Source organism: Pongo pygmaeus, chromosome 8, assembly GCF_028885625.2.
Source record: "Pongo pygmaeus isolate AG05252 chromosome 8, NHGRI_mPonPyg2-v2.0_pri, whole genome shotgun sequence".
In the NCBI taxonomy this organism is placed as follows: Eukaryota; Metazoa; Chordata; class Mammalia; order Primates; family Hominidae; genus Pongo; species Pongo pygmaeus.
Window position 1 is genome coordinate 396,004 of NC_072381.2, and position 19,990 is coordinate 415,993.

Below are 19,990 nucleotides of genomic sequence, written 5' to 3' on the forward strand. Positions count from 1 at the left end.
CCTCGAACCCGTTCAAACAGGCATAATCCGTCCTCTACAGATCCTTCTCTGCAACAAAACAGGGGAATGTAGCAGCCGAACACTTGTTTTTGTTCTTTAAAAAACATAATGAGTAAATAAAATGAGATCGCTGTACTGCCTCCCACGTTGGGCGTGATGACATTTAAGGCATTAATTTTGTTCTCATGCCAAAACCTACAGGGAAGCCTTGCCAGACCCCACTTAAAACAGCTTTACAGAACGTATGAAAGCCGTTTTTCACTTAATAACCTGGCTTCTGACCTCTCCTACGTGGGAAATTCACCTCAAGTCTGAAGACAGAATACACTGAGTTCACAGGCACTGGCTCATTTTCCAAAAACATGCATCTGTCCCAACCTTTCTGTGGCACACAACTGAAACCCCCGCACAGAGGGAAGTTTCCCTTCTGTTCACACATTCAGAAAACAATGCAGAGAGGGATGTGTTGGTGGAAACGCAAGTATGAGTACTGCTTTCATCAAATTTATTCAAAAGTAACTTAAACATCAGGGTAACGAAAGGTACAGGTTCTAAGGACCAGCACTGGCTTCTCTCCTAAAGATTTTCACCACTAAGATAGAGTTGCTGCCTAATTCATCTCAGGAAATTAGGGAGTCCAAGTGCAATGGCCAATTATACAATTATTCTCTCTTACAGCATCAGCATTGAACAGTTTAAATATGCATCATATGCATGATAATGACATAAAAAGACAGTCTTGATGAGACTGAGAGTGATGGAGGGGCAGGGAGAACTGGCACGGGGACACTGGGGGCCGCTTCTAGTTTTCAGGACACTGTCATTCCTAATTCAGCCTGGAATGCTAAAAATTGTACCTTTAATCCTTTTCAGTCCTTCAATTTGTTGAGCCCAATCACGCCAATCAGAAAAGTGGCACACCGGAGAAGACCACTGAAGCCAGCTCCAGGGAGGTGGCTCTGGAGAGGGGCCGCTGTAACCCATGGTGGGCCGTGTCCAGAGACCACTCCTCCAGACACTGCGCGGGAGCAGGCCGCAGCCGACCTGACGTACGTGCCCACGTGCGCCACCGGGCGAGACAGTGGGAGGGAGACACGTCCTGCTCTTGTTATTTCTGTGTCCTGGTCAATGCCTGCCCTTCCACAGTTCTGCCTGCAATAATTTAAAAGCCACACACTGCTCTGAGAAGCCTGTTGCAAGCAGATCTCCTGCACTCACTCTACACTCCAGAGCTCACCCCACAGGAATGGAACGGCCCTCCTCTTCCCCACCACCGGGAGGATTGCCGTGGACATGCTGCCCCAAGACCCCCACACCACACCTCCTCTCTCTTGCCACACCTTCCCTCTGAACCAGCCTCGGATGGGCCGGTGACAGCCAACACAGGAACACAGCTTCTCTGCAGGAGCCTGTTCTCCTACAACAGCATATTTAGGCCGTCAGTGGCACCTACGTTGACCAAGTAAAATGAAAACAAAACCCCAAACCCACACATGGCTCCACTTATGTAAAATGTCAAGTATGTGCATATCACACAGGAAGAGGTTTGGGCTTTACTTCTGGTGAATGACATGAGATTGTCAGAGCAAAGTGTACGGGAGGCAACTTTCTGAATTTACGTACTTTAAATTTTACTTTCATTCACTCAAAAAATATGTATTAGGCATCAACTATACACCAGAGACAGACAATGAGAAAATAAATATACCAGTAAATCCCACAGCACATGGAAGTCAGTAACACTGCAAGAAAAGCAGGCTGATGAAAACAGACTCTATCCCACCCCAGATGAAACCAGAGATTGGTACACGCACATGGAAATCGGAGTAAATTCCAAGGACAGGGTATTACGATTCCATGCGCCTCTAGACAGTTCCACTTATTAAGGAATTACCGTGAAACTGCAGAGAGCAATAAATGTTTTTTACTGAATCAATCTAGGCTGTTGGAAAGAATCTGTTCCAGCACATAAAAACAGAAATAAACTCATCTTGAAAGGTTAGGTCCCATTTTCACCCTCACCCTCAGCATCGACTGTTGGGATTTCCTGATCTCCCTTTGCTGCTGAATTAGGACTGTCTCTAGGTTATCTACGTAAATCGACAAGACCCAGTACCTCCGGATGGCCACAGTGAGGGCCTCTGGCGAGCTGGCACAGGGACAGATGACCTCCTGTCGAAGGCCTTTACTTTGGAAGACATTGAGAAATGCATCGCAAGAAGAAATAGACCCTAGAGTGAAAGAGGGACAATGATCAGACAGCTGAAGCACTGTGATTGATTACAAAATCCCATCATAGAAAATAGTTCTGAAGGTGGGATTCAGGCACAAGTGGATCTAGGCAGCATGGAAAAATATTTAATACAATTTATTATTTATGTTACACTGGAAGTGGTTATTCTCAAACAAACAGAACTCAATAATTTAAAGAATGCAACCTCCACATTTATGACACCTTTTCTGACAGATGAACTTACTTTAGTAACTTTTCTGAGACTTGCTCCACCATTTTCAGTATGGAAGTTCCAAGACAGGGGTAAATCCAAACCAAATGAAGAAAACTTTCCTCTCTATTAATTTAAATGATGAGGTCGAGGCACAATTATCAAGAACATATCAGCTAAACTATCTCCAAATATAGATATACTTTTCTTTATGCAAGATGTTTTGTAGAGTTATGGGTTAAAACCAATTGTTCATTAAATTAGCTCAGGATTTATGAAATTTTATAAGTGAAGACTGTATAAAACCTGTTTATGAGTCTACTTTTGTATATCAGGCATTAAAGGAGTTTATGCTGCTTTAGTTTATAAACATAAACGTTGCGTGTTTCATAAATGTGGTCAGAAACCTTTAATTTCACTTTGCTTCTAAGCTTTATGTACTTTTTTCACAAGAGCATGCTAGCTAGGTTGTTTCAGTTAGCTGAAATATTTCTCAAGGTGTATTTATAGTATTCTATGGAGCTGCTAATTTACTTTATCTGGGTATTTTTGTTAGAGGATGCGATAATGAAATTACATTTAAAATGACAAATTAATTTACTGATCAAGAAAACTACTATACACCATAAAGTACTAGCAATCAAATATTTCTTGAATATTTCCTTATGTCCTGCTTAGGGCTTACCTCATTTCATCCTCATGAAAGTTTATGACTTAAGCACTGTTTTACAGCCGGGGAAACAGGGTCAGCAAAGGAACTTTCTCTACAGAATCAAGACCTCCTCTGAATCCCAGGGCTGTGGAGTCTACAAATGCCTGTCCTTATTATGCCATCGTACCTCTCAGCCAGAGTCAGTGATACTGTTTGGTGATTTTAAGACAACTTCTTTACTAAGATAAGGATTAGAAAAAGAAAAATCAAAGCGCAAAGAATGAAACCTGGGGAAAAAAAAAAAAGACTCCACAGCCTGCCTGCCTGCCTCGCGAGTTCACTTACAGGGGTTGGCGCCGTCCGCCACGATCAGCATTCGCAGAGAGGAGAGGTTGACGTCTCTCTGGTCTCTGTGTGCTACTAATGCCCAGTGCATATCCCTCGACTTCACACACGCCACTTTTGCTAAAAAGAAAAATAGAAATAAGTTAACACGTGCCACCGTCAGATCGTCCCCTATTGCAAAAGAGAGATCATTGTGAGTAGTGGGGAAAGGTGAAGAATCACTGGTCATCCAGCCCCCATGAGCCTTTTTTTATTTTTTAGTGGTCTTGGCTCACTGCAACCTCCTTCTTCTGGGTTCAAACGATTCTCCTGCCTCAACCTTCCGAGTAGCTGGGATTATAGGCATGCACCACCAGGCCTGGCTAATTTTTGTATTATTAGTAGAAACGGGGTTTCTCCATATTGGCCAGGGTGGTCTGGAACTCCCGACCTCAGGTGATCACCTGCTTTGGTCTCCTAAAGTGTTGGGATTACAGGTGTGAGCCACCGTGCCCGGCGAGACCCACCTTTGTACTGGCAGACCTTCTGGATCCAGGAGAGAGGGTTCACCTTCATCAGCGAGTACGGGATGCTGATCACATGCATCATGTTCATGACGCTCTGCAATCAACAAAGGAACACGCAGGGTGAGCATGGAGGGGCACGCAGAGGAGCAGCTCTCAGCCAGTGGCATGGACTCTAGGCCACACAGGGGCAGGGGGAGCTCTCAGAGAGCGCTGCAGACACCATGCGCACAGGCCCCTGGAGGCTCCTTAGGGTGGGGCTGGCAGGGATGGCAAGCACAGAGGGGCATGGTGGAGCAGCAGCTCTCAGCGAGCGCCAAGGACACCAAGCTGCACGGGCCGGAGGAGAAGCAGCTCTCATGGAGCACCGCGGACACCAGGCTGCACGGGCCCCGAGGAGAAGCAGCTCTCAGGGAGCACCGCGGACGCCAGGCTGCACGAGCCGGAGAAGCAGCTCTCAGGGAGCACCGCGGACGCCAGGCTGCACGAGCCGGAGAAGCAGCTCTCAGGGAGCACCGCGGACGCCAGGCTGCACGGGCCGGAAGAGAAGCAGCTCTCAGGGAGCACCACGGACACCAGGCTGCACCGGCACGGAGGAGAAGCAGTCGCACAGGACCCTGGAGGCTCCTCAGGGTGGGGATGGTGGAGATGGCTGGTCTGCATGAGTGTGACATGGTCGGGTCTGGGTGTAATCCTTTAAAGCATGTCCACGGGAAAGCGACTTCCCAAGGTCTCCCTCGAACTCCACTGCTTTCCCTAAACTACTCCTGACAGAATTAAATAATTTAAGTCCAAATCCTTTTTAAGATGAAACCTTTGGTGAAACAGATCGTCATTTTCAACAGCCTTTCATATCCTCAAAGCCTAATTCTTCCTAGTGTGTTATGCTTTTATTTCAAGGAACCCATCTTGAGAACCACAAGCTGCTCTGAAACGCAGGGCCAGGAGAAGCTCACATTCTGGCTCCGGCCGGGCCTTGCTGCGGCAGATTGCGACTTCTGACAAAAATAAACTAGGAAACACTGGCTAGTACCTGCACGCTGCTGCACACAGAGGCTGGGACTCACACCTACAGGGGTGGCAGGAACACACCCGCCTCACACCACAGCAGTCAGACCAGGCACCACCTGGCGGGCTGTGTGGCGGGCTAGGATTCTTGCAGTCTTGTAGGCTACGGGGTGGGGGCAGACGAGAAGGCACAGACCTCTCTGCCACTGGCTCGATTTGGGAAGCTCCAGATGAAAGCGGAAAGACGTGTGCCTTCCCTCCCCAGAGCTCTGCCGACTCCCTCCGCACTCTGTGCTGGGGGAGGTAAGGGTGTCTTAAAAGATGCTGCTGTCTGCTCAGAGACCTCGCTTTAGATGTGACAGCGGGGAGACTCGCACCTGTCAGGGCTGCCGGCTGTAGCCCGGAGCACAGAGCAGGCAGGCTGGTACCACCAGCGGGAGCTCCTCAGAGAGGCAGCCCCACGACGAGGCCTCGAAAGCAGGGCTGTGCGGACGTCACAGCCAGAAACTCGGGTGTTCTAATAATGAGAGTGACTAACAGCAACTGATGTAGCTGTCTGTTCTTTAGGACCTGATCACTGAATCACATGCGTCAAACTTGTAGGTGGAGTGGGTGCTTAAACTGTAGGCCACATAATTCTCACACCAGCCACGTCAAATAGGATTGTCATTCCCATTCACAGACACGAAAACCGAGGTTCAGATTTGAGAAGGGACTTAGACACACGTGTGACATGCCTGAGTCACAAAGCTAAGAAAGGAAGGGCTGAGACACAAGCCCAGGTCCTCCAATCCCAGCGCCAGGGCTCCCTACTGCACCAGCACACGACAGTGCTGGGAACACGCTGTTCCATCTTATCCCAGGTTCTTCAATCCCAAAGCTGGGGCTCCCACTGCACCAGCACACGACGGTGCTGGGAACATGCTGCTCCATCTTATCCCAGGTCCTCCAATCCCAAAGCCAGGGCTCACACTGCACCAGCACACGACAGTGCTGGGAACACACTGCTCTATCTCATCCCAGGTCCTCCAATCCCAAAGCCGGGGCTCCCACTGCACCAGCACAGGATGGTGCTGGGACCATGCTGCTCCATCTTATTCCCTAACAGCATCCAGACTTGAGAGACGACCCGTGTGTATCTCGGAAAGAAGCCAGCCGGGCTGCTCTGGAGCCACAGATATTTGGTCTAGGAAATGCTTGCCAGCTCCTCTTCACATGAATTCTGGTTCGCCGAGAAACGGCAAACCCTGTATTCATATGCCCATCACTCACGTGACAACTACTAGAAGTTTCTACCTCCAAAAGGTAAGAAGCTTCAGCATAAGAAATTATTCAAAAGAAAAATGAGTGAAAATTACCACATATGAAACAGATGGGGGAAGCGTCTAAGCAGTCATGCTCCACGTAGCTTTTAAGGGCCAAGCCCGCCTTAAACAAATAACAAGGCTACTTCCCCACGAGAAGTGACCAAGCCCGGCACTGTCATCCAGGGCATTCGTGACTGTGAGACAGTTGTTTCCCTACAACACACGCAGATTGCCATCCTCAAGGGCAAATCTGGAAACTACTTTTCCCCGCAGAGTAACACAACAGCAGGTCCCACCAACTCAAGAAACAACAGGAACATCCAGCTAACCAGATGTACGGGACAGTGACCCACACACGAACCAACCTTTGACGTTACCCTAAGATACTGAATGCCAAAAGTGCGGGAAGAAAGATAATGATCTCCACGTGAGCCCTGGAAGGCTGTTTTCGGCAGCTGTAACCTCAATCCACGTGTCCAAGACCCTAACACCAGTGGCTGCTGACACAACCGGCTTTGTGGTGCAGTTGTGAACCCGTTAGTGGACAACCTTGGTCTTCTAACAGTGACGATTTTCTGCTTCACAGTGTGGGAGGAAGCAACTTGCACAAGTGAAACGTATGCAAATCTAGGCATTTGTATTCCTACACCCAGCACACGCCTGTGTGGACAGGCGGGGTGGGGCGGGGGACTCCTGTGCGGACAGATAGTGTGGGGAGGGGGACTCCTGTGCAGACAGGCGGTGTGGGGAGGGGACTCCTATGTGGACAGGCGGTATGGGGAGGGGACTCCTGTGTGGACAGTGTTTGGAGGGGGACTCCTGTGCGGACAGGCAGTGTGGGGAGGGGGACTCCTGTGCGGACAGGCAGTGTGGGGAGGGGGACTCCTGTGCGGACAGGCAGTGTGGGGAGGGGGACTCCTGTGCGGACAGGCAGTGTGGGGAGGGGGACTCCTGTGTGGACAGGCAGTGTGGGGAGGGGACTCCTGTGTGGACAGGCAGGGCAGGTGGGGGGGCACTCCTGTGTGGACAGGCAGGGCAGGTGGGGGGGCACTCCTGTGTGGACAGGCAGGGCAGGTGGGGGGGCACTCCTGTGTGGACAGGCAGGGCAGGTGGGGGGGCACTCCTGTGTGGACAGGCAGGGCCGGGGCCTCACTTACTGTCAGGATGCCGTGCCAGAGCCCGACGTCCTTCTTGAAGTCCAGCACGTTCACAATGGTTTCAGCTGCACAACAGAGGGAGTCAGGAGATTTTTACTTAGGACAGGGCGGCAACAGACCAAAATGCAAAGAAAATCCAATATTGCATCAGGGGAAATAACAGATCTTGGAAAAATATCATTTTGCCGTATCTTGGTGGGAATTCTGTAGACTCCAAGTAGGCCGGTTTGAGTGCCGGCCACCCTGGAGTTTCTAGACAGATATCCTGACACACGAGTGAGCAGTGTTAGCTCTCCACGCTGCGCCTTAAAATGCAGCATTCCTTCTCTTTTTATATATTTTCCCCTGCCTGAGTTTTTCTTTAAAAGATTTCTTTTCACTTCCTCATGATTCTCCCAGGAAAGGAAGCTTTGCAACTGGCATGCCCTGTGTGCACAGAGGAGGTGGATTTTTGGCAACACAGGGGCCTGCGCAGCTCTACTGGAAGTCTCCAAGGTTGGAGTTGCAATAAAAAAAGGAGGCACTGGAATTTGGAAGACAGGGAGGGAAATCTATTCAATGACTATGGGGGAGGGCTCTAAAAACGTGCTAGAAGCTCGTGCTTGACGAGGTTTACTATCACAGAGCACACTGCCCGTGAACAGGCCCAGCTTTCTGCCGAAGTCACCTGGCCAGCCAAGGTCAGCAGCTGCCTGCATGTGACTCAGTCTCACCTCCCCTTCCAAAGGCTAAAGTGTGGAGGGTAACAGACAGGGGGCTTTCACGATAAATGGCCAAAAGGAAACAACCTAAGCTCCTTTTGAAAGTAGTGAAGTAAGGAGCGAAATCCATTCCCTCCCCAACCTCCACAAGTGCGACCGCCCTGGACCTTGGAGGAGTTATTAAGGCAAGGAGAAGGGGGCAATGCATCCCCAGGTATGAAAACTCCATGGCCAAACATTAGAATACCCACGAGACACACGTGCTGCTTTTAAAAGGGAGATTATGAGGATGAGGAGAGAATAAAAATAGTAGAAAACGAAAAGTGTTTCATTCCCACAGCAGAGCGGCAGATGCCACCACAGCTTCGTCAAGTTCCAGAAAGAGACGCCAGGCAGGGGTGCACGCTGCAGCTGTGCCCTGTCAGGAGTCTGGTCAAGGGGATCTCAGGGGGTCTCAAGGGGCCTTGGGACATCCCAAGGGATCTCAGGGCCATGGGGGTTCTCTGGCGGTTCTGAAGGGGTCTCAAAGGGCCTCAGGGCACATCACAGCATCTCAGAACATCTCAGGAGGTTTCAGGGGATCTCAGCAGGACTCAGGGCACCAATGGGGGGGGTCTTTGGGGTCCCCGGGGTCGCACCCTCCCCTCTCTGTGCCATTTCAGCATGGTTGCCACGGTTCCCTCCACTCACTTCCCCTCTTTGCCTCCCATACCAGCCCACCCGGGGGAAGAAAAACATATAACGTGCACCAATGCTTCTCCGCAGAAGCAGAGACCTGCAGAGACTCTGACTCAATTGGGAGGGTGGGTGGACATACGGGCGTTTTCTTTACAACTAAAGATACGCTCATGTGCACCCAGGGATGAAGCTCCACGGCGTTAACAGCATCTCCCCAGATCCACATGCGGAAGCCCCAGGCCCTGGCGTGGCTGTGTGTGGAGAGCACGCCTTTCAGGAGGTCATTCACATTCAGCGGGGTGGTGGGGATGGGCTCCTAACTGCACATTTTCTTACACCTCCTATGAGAAACCTGGAAGAGACCCCCACTGGGAACTGCCCAAGGGCACGCTGACCTCAGATCTCCGCGCTGTGCAGACATAAATGTCTGCTGTTGAAGCCGCCCAGTCTGTGGTATTTGCTATGGCAGACTGAGCTGATACCCTAACTCAACAGTAAGTTAATGTCAGCGGAGCTGGGCACAAACTTCATGCTGTTTCCATGACTCCTCGTGGGGTGATGCGGCCTTCGTGTCAGGCATCCCGGTTAGAACCAGGGTCCCCAGGAGTCAGGGTCTGGCACCCCACCTTCCGTGTAGCCACACGCCTGCGTCAGGGCCTGGCAGTGTGTCAGCAGCGCAGTCCTCGTCACCGTCACACCCAGCACACTGCCATCCTTACACGTCTTGTACTGAAACGAGACAGAAAGCGTGAGGGAGGTGGGGCTGAGAGGTCACGGCAGTTTTTCTGGTTGAAGTTCTCTAAGTCCCTGAATTTTGGCGCTCGTGTAACCGCCAGAAACACACGTTAGTGCCAAGGCCACACTCAGGGCCAGTGGAGGAGGCCAAGGCTGACTCACCTCAATATATGCAGTGTCGTTATTGGCATCTTTAATGTGTGGGAACCAGTCTCGGGGCGGTTTGGAGAGATGTTTAGACTCTGTGACAAACCACAGCAGCTTTGGCCAACCTTGGAAATAAATGACAAGTTCCTTTTAAATGTTACTCTGAAAGTAGGTCTGTAGAATTTCTCCCGATTCATGGGGTACCTTTCAAACACGTCAACTAGATCGAATCTCTGGTGTTTCCAGATTTCATGAGATCTAAGACATCAAAAGAAGAGCACCCAAGCTGCCACCACGCGTTACCTCACGTCACCCCACGGGCCGGCAACCCGGCTGTGTCGTCAGGGACGAGAACGCGTGAAAAGTCGTGGGTCTGTGACTGACGTTTCATTCCACAGAGGATTGAAACCGAGGCGGGGTGACGTATTCCCGCACCCGTCTTCTGACAAAGGACGTGGGCATGCGAGCTCTCGGAGGCTCGGTGGCATACCTTTAAACTGTGGGATCTCTCCCGTTGGGCTTTTTGGAAGTCCTTTATGGCAGGCGTCACTAGTCAAGGCTACAGTAACTCCGCAGCTTCCAAGCAAGAAACCTATCTGCTGGCTCCCTGCGTCCTGAGAGGGCAACAGAGAGAGAGGGGTTGTGAATCCATGACCTGCCCCACTCTGCCCAGCCTTCACACGGACCCTCGAGTCTGCAGAACCAGAAACCAACCCCAGCCCTGCTGCTTGGTATCTGTGGGACCCTGAACAGGTGAGCTTGCATGGCCTCGGTGTCCTCACGTGTAAAATGGGGATAGAAAGAACAGCCGTCTCCCAGATTTGTTGAGGGATAAATTAGAAGAGGGTGTGGAAAGTGCTCAGTGCAGGGCTGGTGTTCAGCAGGTCGCATTAAGAGCCTGCTGTTCTAGTTCTCTCCGATTCCATAAGACTATGATTATACGACACAATTCCTGTACAGAATAGACAGGGCCTGAAAAAACACTTCTACTAACACACTAACACCAAGTGCCTGATCTTTAAAACACTCAAAGACCAAAGGCACGAAAGGCACACCTGTCATGGGTGCCAGGCAGGGCACCTCGGCCAGAGGAAGGAAGACCTGGGTCACTTTCTCCTCACCCTGAGCAGCCCAGTCTCAGCGAAATAACTGAAGCTTGCTGAAACAGGCCACTGCTGTGCAGCCCCACTGGAGACACCAGGTACAGGTGGCTCCAGGCTGCCAGCTCCGGTTTGGGAAGGTCAGACCTGAGCAGACCCACGCCAGTCCTCACTCCTGTCCAGCTGCCCAAAGACAGGTGGGCGAGCAGCCAAGGCACTCGCGTCACTCTCTCTACGCCCACCAGCTGTGCCAGCTGTGCGGGTTTTCCATTATTTTATTCATAAAATAAACTGAAAGCTCCAAAACAGCCAGGGTTCCAGGAACTAAAAATGCCACATTGTAGTGAGCAAGTCACCGTCTTCACTCCCCAGATGGCTCAGCATGAACCCAATTATGGACCCTACACAGCCTGGTTGCTGTCGGTAATCGGAGGCCTGGCTGTGTATCTTCCCACCTGTTCCCTGATAACAGGAAAACATGAGCTGAAGAGTGGTGTTTTCACCTGGGTAAATTAGGCAGATTTAACATTTCAAAGCTGTAGTCTCTTAAGTGTTTAGTACTTTTCTTATTGTAGATTTAAATCTACAGTGAAAACGCCTCTCTGTGGAATTTTCATGGAGCAATAGCCAAACGAGCCAACCAGCACATGCAAGGCAGCTCCCCAAGATCTGGCCGCCGGGAGCTCGGCGGACAGATGGAATCCACTTCGGGGACATCTTGTGGTGCTTTTCACACAGGTGGTGCTTGCTCAAGTAAGGCCCTAATCAGTCACTTTAATGTGAATCTGAACATCACATTAGCAAATGTCCTGACTCTGCAGAGGTAAAGGGCACAGGTGAGGGGCAGAGGTGGGGCGACATCAGCTTCTGCAGCAGGAAGGTGGCTCTGCTGAGCCAGAAAGTGCCGGGCCGAGGCAGGAGCACACACGTGATGAGGCCAGTCGCTCATGGCTGTGGGTGGAATGCTGACCTCAGGCCAGGAGCCAACCTTTCGCTAAACCCTGCCCTGGTAGTGTCTGCCTGTGATTTAATCCCCCAAATGATAAAATCATACACATAAGCAGACCCCTAAAAAATAAGGAAGAGACTGAAAACCACAGGAGCAGCAGGCCTGGGAGGATGTGGCTGCTATTCAGCCAAGGTGAGGCTGGGCCTGCTGCTCCTCAGCACGGGTAGAGTGCCCCCTGCGGCCCCGTCAGACGCCAGCCCTCAGCACAGCTCTGCCCAGCCCTAGCCAGAGTGCTCAGAACAGCACTTACCATGTCTCACCCTACACACCTGTGTGGGAGGCAACCCCGTGGAGTCTTCAACACACACACATGCCCACATACACACGCGCACACACTCACATACACTCACACACACAACCACACTCACACACGTGCCCATGCACACACACACATGCGCACTCAACACTCACACACACGTCCCCACACACGCACACACAATACACACACAGTCAACACTCACACTCACATACACATGCCCACACACAGGCACGCACACACACTCAACAAAGAAAGGGACCGGACAGATGGACCCTGCAAACAGCACCTGAAGCAAAGGGCTGCGGGTCCTCGGTGGGCCTCACAGCCTCTGCAGGTGACCCAAGGACACGACCTGGCTGCACCTGGACTAGTGGCTTTCCTGACTCATAGGCCTGAGTCCTCTGTCCTTGGAAAGGTGGCGTCGACCTCAGTCTGGCTGGATCTGAGGCCAACTCCGGGAAACAGGTGCTACATCTCAGGAAAGTGTGAATAAAAAGAATCCTCCCAGGATGCGTTCAGAAAACTAGGTTCTCATCACGGTCTTTATTCAAAGACACTTCTAGTGGCTGTAGGACTGGCAGATGGAAGCAATATTAGGATTCACATACTTATCAACTACACGAATATGCTCATCTGACCTCACTTTGACTTGCACCATAGCCAACAGATTCTTTCAGTTAAAAACAAGAAAAGTTCTCTAAGACCAACAAACTGCTACATTCTAAAGGCACACTTCTCAAAGGATGGCATCCAAATGGCCAACAGGTCCATGAAAAGGTGCTCGACATCACTAATCATCAGAGAAACGCAAATTAAAACCACAGGGAAGCCAGGCGCGATGGCTCAGGCCTGTAATCCCAGCACTTTGGGTGGCCACGGCAGGCAGATCACTTGAGGTCAGGAGTTCAAGACCAGCCTGGCCAGCATGGCTAAACCCCAATCTCTACTAAAAATATAAAGATTAGCCAGGTGTCATGGTACGTGCCTGTAATCCCAGCTACTCAGGAGGCTGAGGCAGGAGAATAGCTTGAACCCGGGAAGCGGAGGTTGCAGTGAGCAGAGATTGCGTCACTGCACTCCAGCCTGGGTGACAGAGCGAGACTCCGTCTCAAAAACAAAAAAAAAGAAAAAAAAACAACCCACAAGGAAACATCACCTCACATTGCTGGCACTGGTTACAACGTGTTTATCAAAAAGAGGAAAAATACCCGTTGATGAGGATGCAGAGAAAAGAAAACCCTTGCACACTATTGATGGGAATGCAAATTAGCACAGCCATTGTGGAAAATGGTATGGAGATTTCTCAAAAACCTAAATATAGAACTAACATATGATCCAGCAGTCTTGCTACTGGGTATTTGGCCAAAGGAACTGAAATTGATCAGGAATCCAGGAGATTATCAGCATCCCTACGTTCACTGGAGTGTTATCCACAAGGGCCAAGACAAATCAACCATAGTTCCCAAAGACCCACGAATGGATGCAGAGCAGGCAGAGCCGGCACACTGGGTGCTATTCAGCCTTCAGCGAGGAGGGAAGCCGGGCCTGTGCTGAACCGGAAGGACATTACGTCACACAGTGGGCGCTACTCAGCCTTCAGCAAGGAGGGAAGCCTGCTGTGTGCTGAACCGGAAGTAGATTATGCCACACAGTGGGCGCTATTCAGCCTTCAGCAAGGAGGGAAGCCTGCCACATGCTGAACTGGAAGGACGTTGCGCCACAGAGTGGGCGCTATTCAGCCTTCAGTGAGTAAGGAAGCCTGCCATATGCTGAACCAGAAGGACATTAGGCTGCCGGAAATAAGCCAGGCAAAGAAAGACCAAGGCCACATGAGCTCATTTACATTGGCATTTAGCAGTGAATAGAATGGTGACCAGGAGGTGGGGAGGGGGGGAGGGAGGAGATAGGGAGGAAATAGGGGGGAGAGGGGGGAGGGGGGGGGAGAGGGGGGAGGGAGGGGGCAGGGGGGAGATGGGGGGGAGATGGGGGGGAGATAGGGGGGAGGGGGGAGGTGGGGGGAGATGGGGAGGGAGGAGATGGGGAGGGGGGGAGGGAGGGGAGGGAGGAGATGGGGGGGGAGGGAGGAGATGGGGAGGGGGGAGGGAGGGGAGGGAGGAGATGGGGGGGAGGGAGGAGATGGGGAGGGGGGAGGGAGGGGAGGGAGGAGATGGGGAGGGGGGAGGGAGGGGAGGGAGGAGATGGGGAGGGGGGAGGGAGGGGAGGGAGGAGATGGGGAGGGGGGAGGGAGGGGAGGGAGGAGATGGGGAGGGGGGAGGGAGGGGAGGGAGGAGATGGGGAGGGGGGAGGGAGGGGAGGGAGGAGATGGGGAGGGGGGAGGGAGGGGAGGGAGGAGATGGGGAGGGGGGAGGGAGGGGTGGGAGGAGATGGGGAGGGGGGAGGGAGGGGAGGGAGGGGAGGGAGGGGAGGGAGGAGATGGGGGGGAGGGAGGAGATGGAGGGGAGGGAGGAGATGGGGGGGAGGGAGGAGATGGAGGGGAGGGAGGAGATGGGGAGGGAGGGGGAGGGAGGAGATGGGGAGGGAGGAGATGGGGAGGGAGGGGGAGGGAGGGGAGGGGAGGGAGGGGAGGGGAGGGAGGAGATGGGGGGAGGGAGGGGGAGGGATGGGGAGGGAGGGGGGAGGGAGGGGAGGGGAGGGGGGAGGGAGGGGAGGGGAGGGGGGAGGGAGGGGAGGGGAGGGGGGAGGGAGGGGAGGAGGGAGGGGAGGGGGGAGGGGAGGGAAGGGGGGAGGGAGGGGAGGGAGGGGGGGAGGGAGGGGGGAGGGAGGGGAGGGAGGGGGGGAGGGAGGGGGGAGGGAGGGGAGGGAGGGGAGGGAGGGGGGAGGGAGGAGATGGGGAGATGTTGGTCAGAAGAGATAAAGCCTCAGATAGGAGAAAGATGTTTTGAGATCTATTGCATAGCAGGGTAACTATAGTCAATGAAAATGTAATCTACATTTCAAAATAACCAAGAGTAAATTCCAAATGTCTCACCATAAAAAATGAGAGGTAAGCCAGGTGACAGATATGTTAATCAGTTTGGTAAACATTCCACGTTGTATGCATATATCAAAACATCACACTGTACCCCATAAATGTATATAATTATAACTTGTCAGTTAAACTAATATTTAAAAAATAAAATCAAGTCACGGTGTCCTTAGACCTGAGAGGCTCGGCCTCAGGGGAGGGTCTCTGTACTTCACCTGTGAAATCACTTGTGGCTTCCCTAGAATTCTAACCCATGACCACTGGTTGGCACAGTAAAGGTTTCTAAATGCCTTGTTAAAGTCTGTGCGTTCTCCACAGCTTTCTGCAAAGCCTGAGGCATCTGGAGGCAAAGTCACCTCAGGGTTATATTGGCACAGAGAGGGCAACGCGGGAATGTCAGCCCTTTCTTCTGAGAGGGGTTTTGGTGCTCATGGTGCTTGGTGATAAAACCGTAGCCACAGAGGGCCCCTCCCTATGTCCTGGAGGTGAGGGACAGGCAGGGGCTCTTTCCTGTTCCTGCGTCCTCATCACCTGCACAGGTTACAGTCATTGACACATAAGTTCCCAGGGACCTCCCAGGGACCTCCCAGCGTGAGAAGTTCTGGCCTCCTGAGACGTCCCCACACCGTTCTCCTGCTGTGCTCCCTGCCCTCTGACCACAGAGAGTCCCCCCAAGGTGCCCCTCGTCCCCATGTGGACCCTGCCCTGTGCACGCACAGTGAACGTGCAGCCTCTACTCGGGTACAAGGGGCTCTCAGCCGAGGGGGACTGTTGGGTCCTCCTGTGGGGAAGGAAAGCTGTCCTCTTCCTCCATCATCACTGCCACAGCTTCCCAGCCATGTGGCCTTGGAAAGATTTCTGATCTGTTCAAAACGGACGGTTTATGTCTCTACTACCATTCAAAGGTACTAAATTCATTATTTCAAAGAATCTTAAACATGTTACAGTGAAATGTTTCATGGCTGAAATAAATGCCACCTTGGTATTTGGAGCTATGCCTAGGATTTCAGGTAACAGGATGGCATTTCTGCCAACCTGAGAGCAGCATTCCAACATGCTCAGGAAAACCACCTCCCCACCTTCATCCAAATCATTTTCCTCTGCAAACCAGCCTGGACTGGAGGACACCAGGCTATACACTTTAACATGGAAAAATACAAATTGTTAAAGTGAAGAAAAGAAGAAATAGTTGTGACGAATAACAATGATACATGTTTTGTGTCTGGTTATTGAACCATCACCATATGCTCATGCCTACAAGTTCCTGCAAATCATCCTTTCACTGTTGCTTAGAGACCTCAGAGCATGTCCAGAGAGCCCCTAACCACTGACATGAACATCAGCTGAAGAGGAGCCTCGTAAACTCCTTACTAGATCCCAGGACTGGGGTTAACTACAGTACTGAGGCTGTCATGTAAGCATGACTAGAGTCCTCCAGTCCTTCCACTTTTCTCACCTGTTGTGAAGACCATGGGACCCAAGGGATGAGAAAGCACCTCACAGAAGTCTGACCTGTCTGATGCATACGTGCAGTGCTGGCTGCAAATCCGGGGGGGAAACTGGCATTCTCCCATAGCAGCTACCACAGACTCCCCTGCCTCTGCCAGACACGGGCAGACTCAGGAGGCCAAACATGAACCTCCTGGCTTTGTACATAGGAAATGAAAATAGCAATCATCTTTCCTGTTTCTAAATGGAACCCCATGTTCTCTCCCTTCCCATCCAAGGGGCACTTTGAAATGCAACCATGTAACTGGCACAGACTCTGAAGAGATACCCATGTGTGTTCTGAGAGGTGGCAGATGGTTTTCTTAAATATTGAGTCAACAAACTTTAATGCTGGAGTAGCCACAAAGACAGCTGGAAGTTTCTTAGCCTGGGCTACCTGTGATTGTTGCCTTTTAGAGCTAGAAGAGTCACCCACACCATGCACGCATTAAAGATGTGCTAAAGGGGCCAGGCGCAGTGGCTCACACCTGTAATTCCAGCCCTGTGGGAGGCCGAGGCAGACAGATCACCTGAAGTCAGGAGTTCGAGACCAGCCTGGCCAACATAACAAAACCTCGCCTCTACTAAAAATACAAAAATTAGCCGGGTGTGGTGGCACACGCCTGTAATCCCAGCTACTCAGGAGGCTGAGGTAGGAGAATTGCTTGAACCCAGGAGGCAGAGGTTGCAGTGAGCTGAAATCGTGCCACTGCACTCCAGCCTGGGAGACAGAGTGACTCCATCTCAAAAAAAAAAAAAAAAAAGTGCTAAAGGGAGCTGATGGTTTAAGGGCACTGTGCACAGGCACATCGCAGGTTCAGACCTGGGCAGTCCCTCGGGGTGCGTGCTGCTGGCTTCCTCCTACAGGGAGCAGCAGCATGACCTGCACTGCAGCCACCCCACTTCATGTCTCTTAAAATTACCGTAACTCTGCTTGACAGAAGAACAAACCATCCACGTGGACTAAAACCTTACATCGGTATGCAGCGTAAGCCAAAAATAAAATTCTAAGCCCCTCAACCAACTGAAGAGACCTCTTCCCTCAGCCAAGGACATTCCAAAGTTAACCTGAAAAACCAGTTCAGCCATGATGGGAAGGAAGGGTCGGACGTGCCCCTTACTCCCTCATCCTGTTTGAAATTCAGGCACAGTTGACCAGCAATGGCATTAAAACAGAGACCTCCAGATTGACAAAGCTGACTCTCTATAGCAATAAGATACCAACATGACAAATAGCAGGCCCTGAAAGAAATCAAATATTTTACCTCAAAATATATTTCTTTGACATAGTTTGAAATAGCCCTATAAAGCTCTCTCTTGTGGGGAAAATCTACATTCTGTAGAGAATCTCCTTCCCTTTCCAGGTCCTTTTCCTGATCCAGGGGACAATTAACTAAGAGTCTGGCACCTTTGTAAGTCTGATAAGAACCATTTACACCTATTCTCTCTGAAGCCTGCTGCCTGGAGGCTTCCTCCACATAATAAAAACCTTGGTCTCCACAACCCCGAACCCTAAGACACTGGCTTCTATTGATTCCAGGGCTTTAGATAAACTCTTTCAACCAACTGCCGATCAGAAAATCTTAGAATCCACCTGTGACGTGGAAGGCCCCCACTGCTGCTTCAAACTGTCCCGCCTTTCTAGACCAAATGAACGTACGTCTTACGTGTATTGCCTAATGTCTCATGTCTCCCTAAAATGTACGAACCCAAAAGCTGCAGCCGGACCACCCTAGGCAGATGTTCTCAGGACCTCCTGAGGCTGTGTCATGGCCATGTCCTCAACCTTGGCAAAATAAAATTCTAAATTGAAACCTGTCTCAAATACTTTTTGATGGACAATGCACATTAATTTCTTTACATTGGATTAAACAATTACAATGGCAAGTTTAGTGGTTTATTTTCATTATAGAATAAGACCTGACAAATCATAGGTCAACCTTGGACTGGATGTCAAAATACCTGAACAAAAGCAGCATCCACCACCCTTCAAAAAATAATAAATTTTAAAAAACTATCATTTACCCCAATTCTACTGCACATGACACCAAGGAACAAGATTCTCAAACACCCTTGCTTTACTGACCAAGAGGCTGCTGCTCCATGTTTGATCCCAAAGCAAGCTGTGCTCCACCTCCAGGATGCCCATCCCAGGCTGCAGGGCCCACTAGCGACCGCGTCCCTTATCGAGGCAACCGAAGGAAACTCAGGGCCCCAGAAACAGCGAGGAGACCCTCACTCAGCCGGGAGACAGCCACCGTGAACGCCATGTCACTCAGCGAGAGACCGAGCAAAGGGCGCATTCCTTACCTTCCTTGTGAGCGGCACCTCGATGGGCACGGGGACCACCTCGGCCAGCAGGCAGCCGTAGAAAGCTGCCATGAAGGCAGCCGGATCGTTGTTGGGGAACACCAGTGCCACCTGTGGGACAGGCCAGAGCGGGTCAGCATTAACGTGGGGTCCTGGCTTCCTAAGACGCCGCGGAAGAGCTTGGTTCTAGGTGAGAGGGCACGCTTCGGTGAGAACCAGGTCCTATGTAAAATGCATTTCAGTAAGCTGTGTTTTAATAAGTATCACACACCCGGCCTTGAATTCACGTAGAAGACAAACGTGAACAGTCATCTATGATACTGTCACCAGAGTACAACTGCCTTTATTTTCTGCATACTACCTTCCATACCCACACGTTTTCACATAGATGAAGTTATACCCTCCTCTTTCTCACTAAGCTTTGTAAATACTTCCTTGTATTTCTATACAGTCTTCGTAACTGTCCTGGGACAGCTGTGCAGTTCATTAGCCATGCGCAGGACTCAGCTCAGATCCCATGTCAGTGTTTAGCTCTGGGATCTCAGGGACAATTGTGGCCTCTCCAAGCCTTCGTGTTCTTCTCTGAAAAGTGAGAATAATGATAGAGCCTACATCTTCATGCGGTGGCCAAGGTCGAATGAGAGAACGTACGTAGAGAACTCAGTGGACTGCCTCACACACGGCGTGAGTTCGTGGACGCTGACTATGAGAAAGCCCAAGTTACTGGCGCTAGGGCTGGTAGCAGCATCAGTCCCCTGGTGCCACATGCGTGCACATGTTGTGGGCCCTGGCCCTGCAGCAAAGTCTTCCCTGTGTAGCTGCCTGGATGTGGCACCAATCCACCCTGCCAGCCCAGCCTCTCTTAGGAACTAAGTTCCTAAGAGTAGAATTGTCAGAGTTCTAAAAGTGTGGTTAATGTAAATTATCAAGTAATATTGGTACCTACTAATAGATATTATGATTTTTTTTTTTTTTTTTTTTTTTTTTTTTTTTTTTTTTACAGAAACAAGTTCACTCTATTACCCAGGTTGGAGTGCAGGGGCACAATCATAGCTCACTGCAGCCTTGAACTCCTGGGCTCCAGCAATCCTCCTGCCTTACAGGCGGGCACTACTGCACCCAGCTAATTTTTAAAGAAATATTTTTAGGTGGGGTCTCACT

General features: G+C 51.0%; 1 protein-coding gene across 6 annotated transcripts in view; it reads right to left on the reverse strand.

Annotated features, from left to right (window-relative positions):
* Positions 1–19,990, reverse strand: part of DIP2C (disco interacting protein 2 homolog C) — a 405,817-nt gene that overhangs the window by 102,043 nt on the left and 283,784 nt on the right. For all 6 annotated transcript variants that reach the window (XR_010127367.1, XM_054437227.2, XM_054437226.2 and 3 more), the window contains 8 exons: positions 18,830–18,940; positions 10,168–10,291; positions 9,693–9,802; positions 9,422–9,524; positions 7,417–7,481; positions 3,948–4,041; positions 3,442–3,561; positions 2,117–2,231 (listed from right to left, as the gene is read on the reverse strand). Coding sequence is in view for 5 of the 6 variants with exons in the window: in XM_054437227.2 (XP_054293202.1) it covers positions 2,117–2,231; positions 3,442–3,561; positions 3,948–4,041; positions 7,417–7,481; positions 9,422–9,524; positions 9,693–9,802; positions 10,168–10,291; positions 18,830–18,940 (842 nt within the window). In the remaining variant the exon portion in view is untranslated. The remainder of the gene's footprint in view (positions 1–2,116; positions 2,232–3,441; positions 3,562–3,947; positions 4,042–7,416; positions 7,482–9,421; positions 9,525–9,692; positions 9,803–10,167; positions 10,292–18,829; positions 18,941–19,990) is intronic.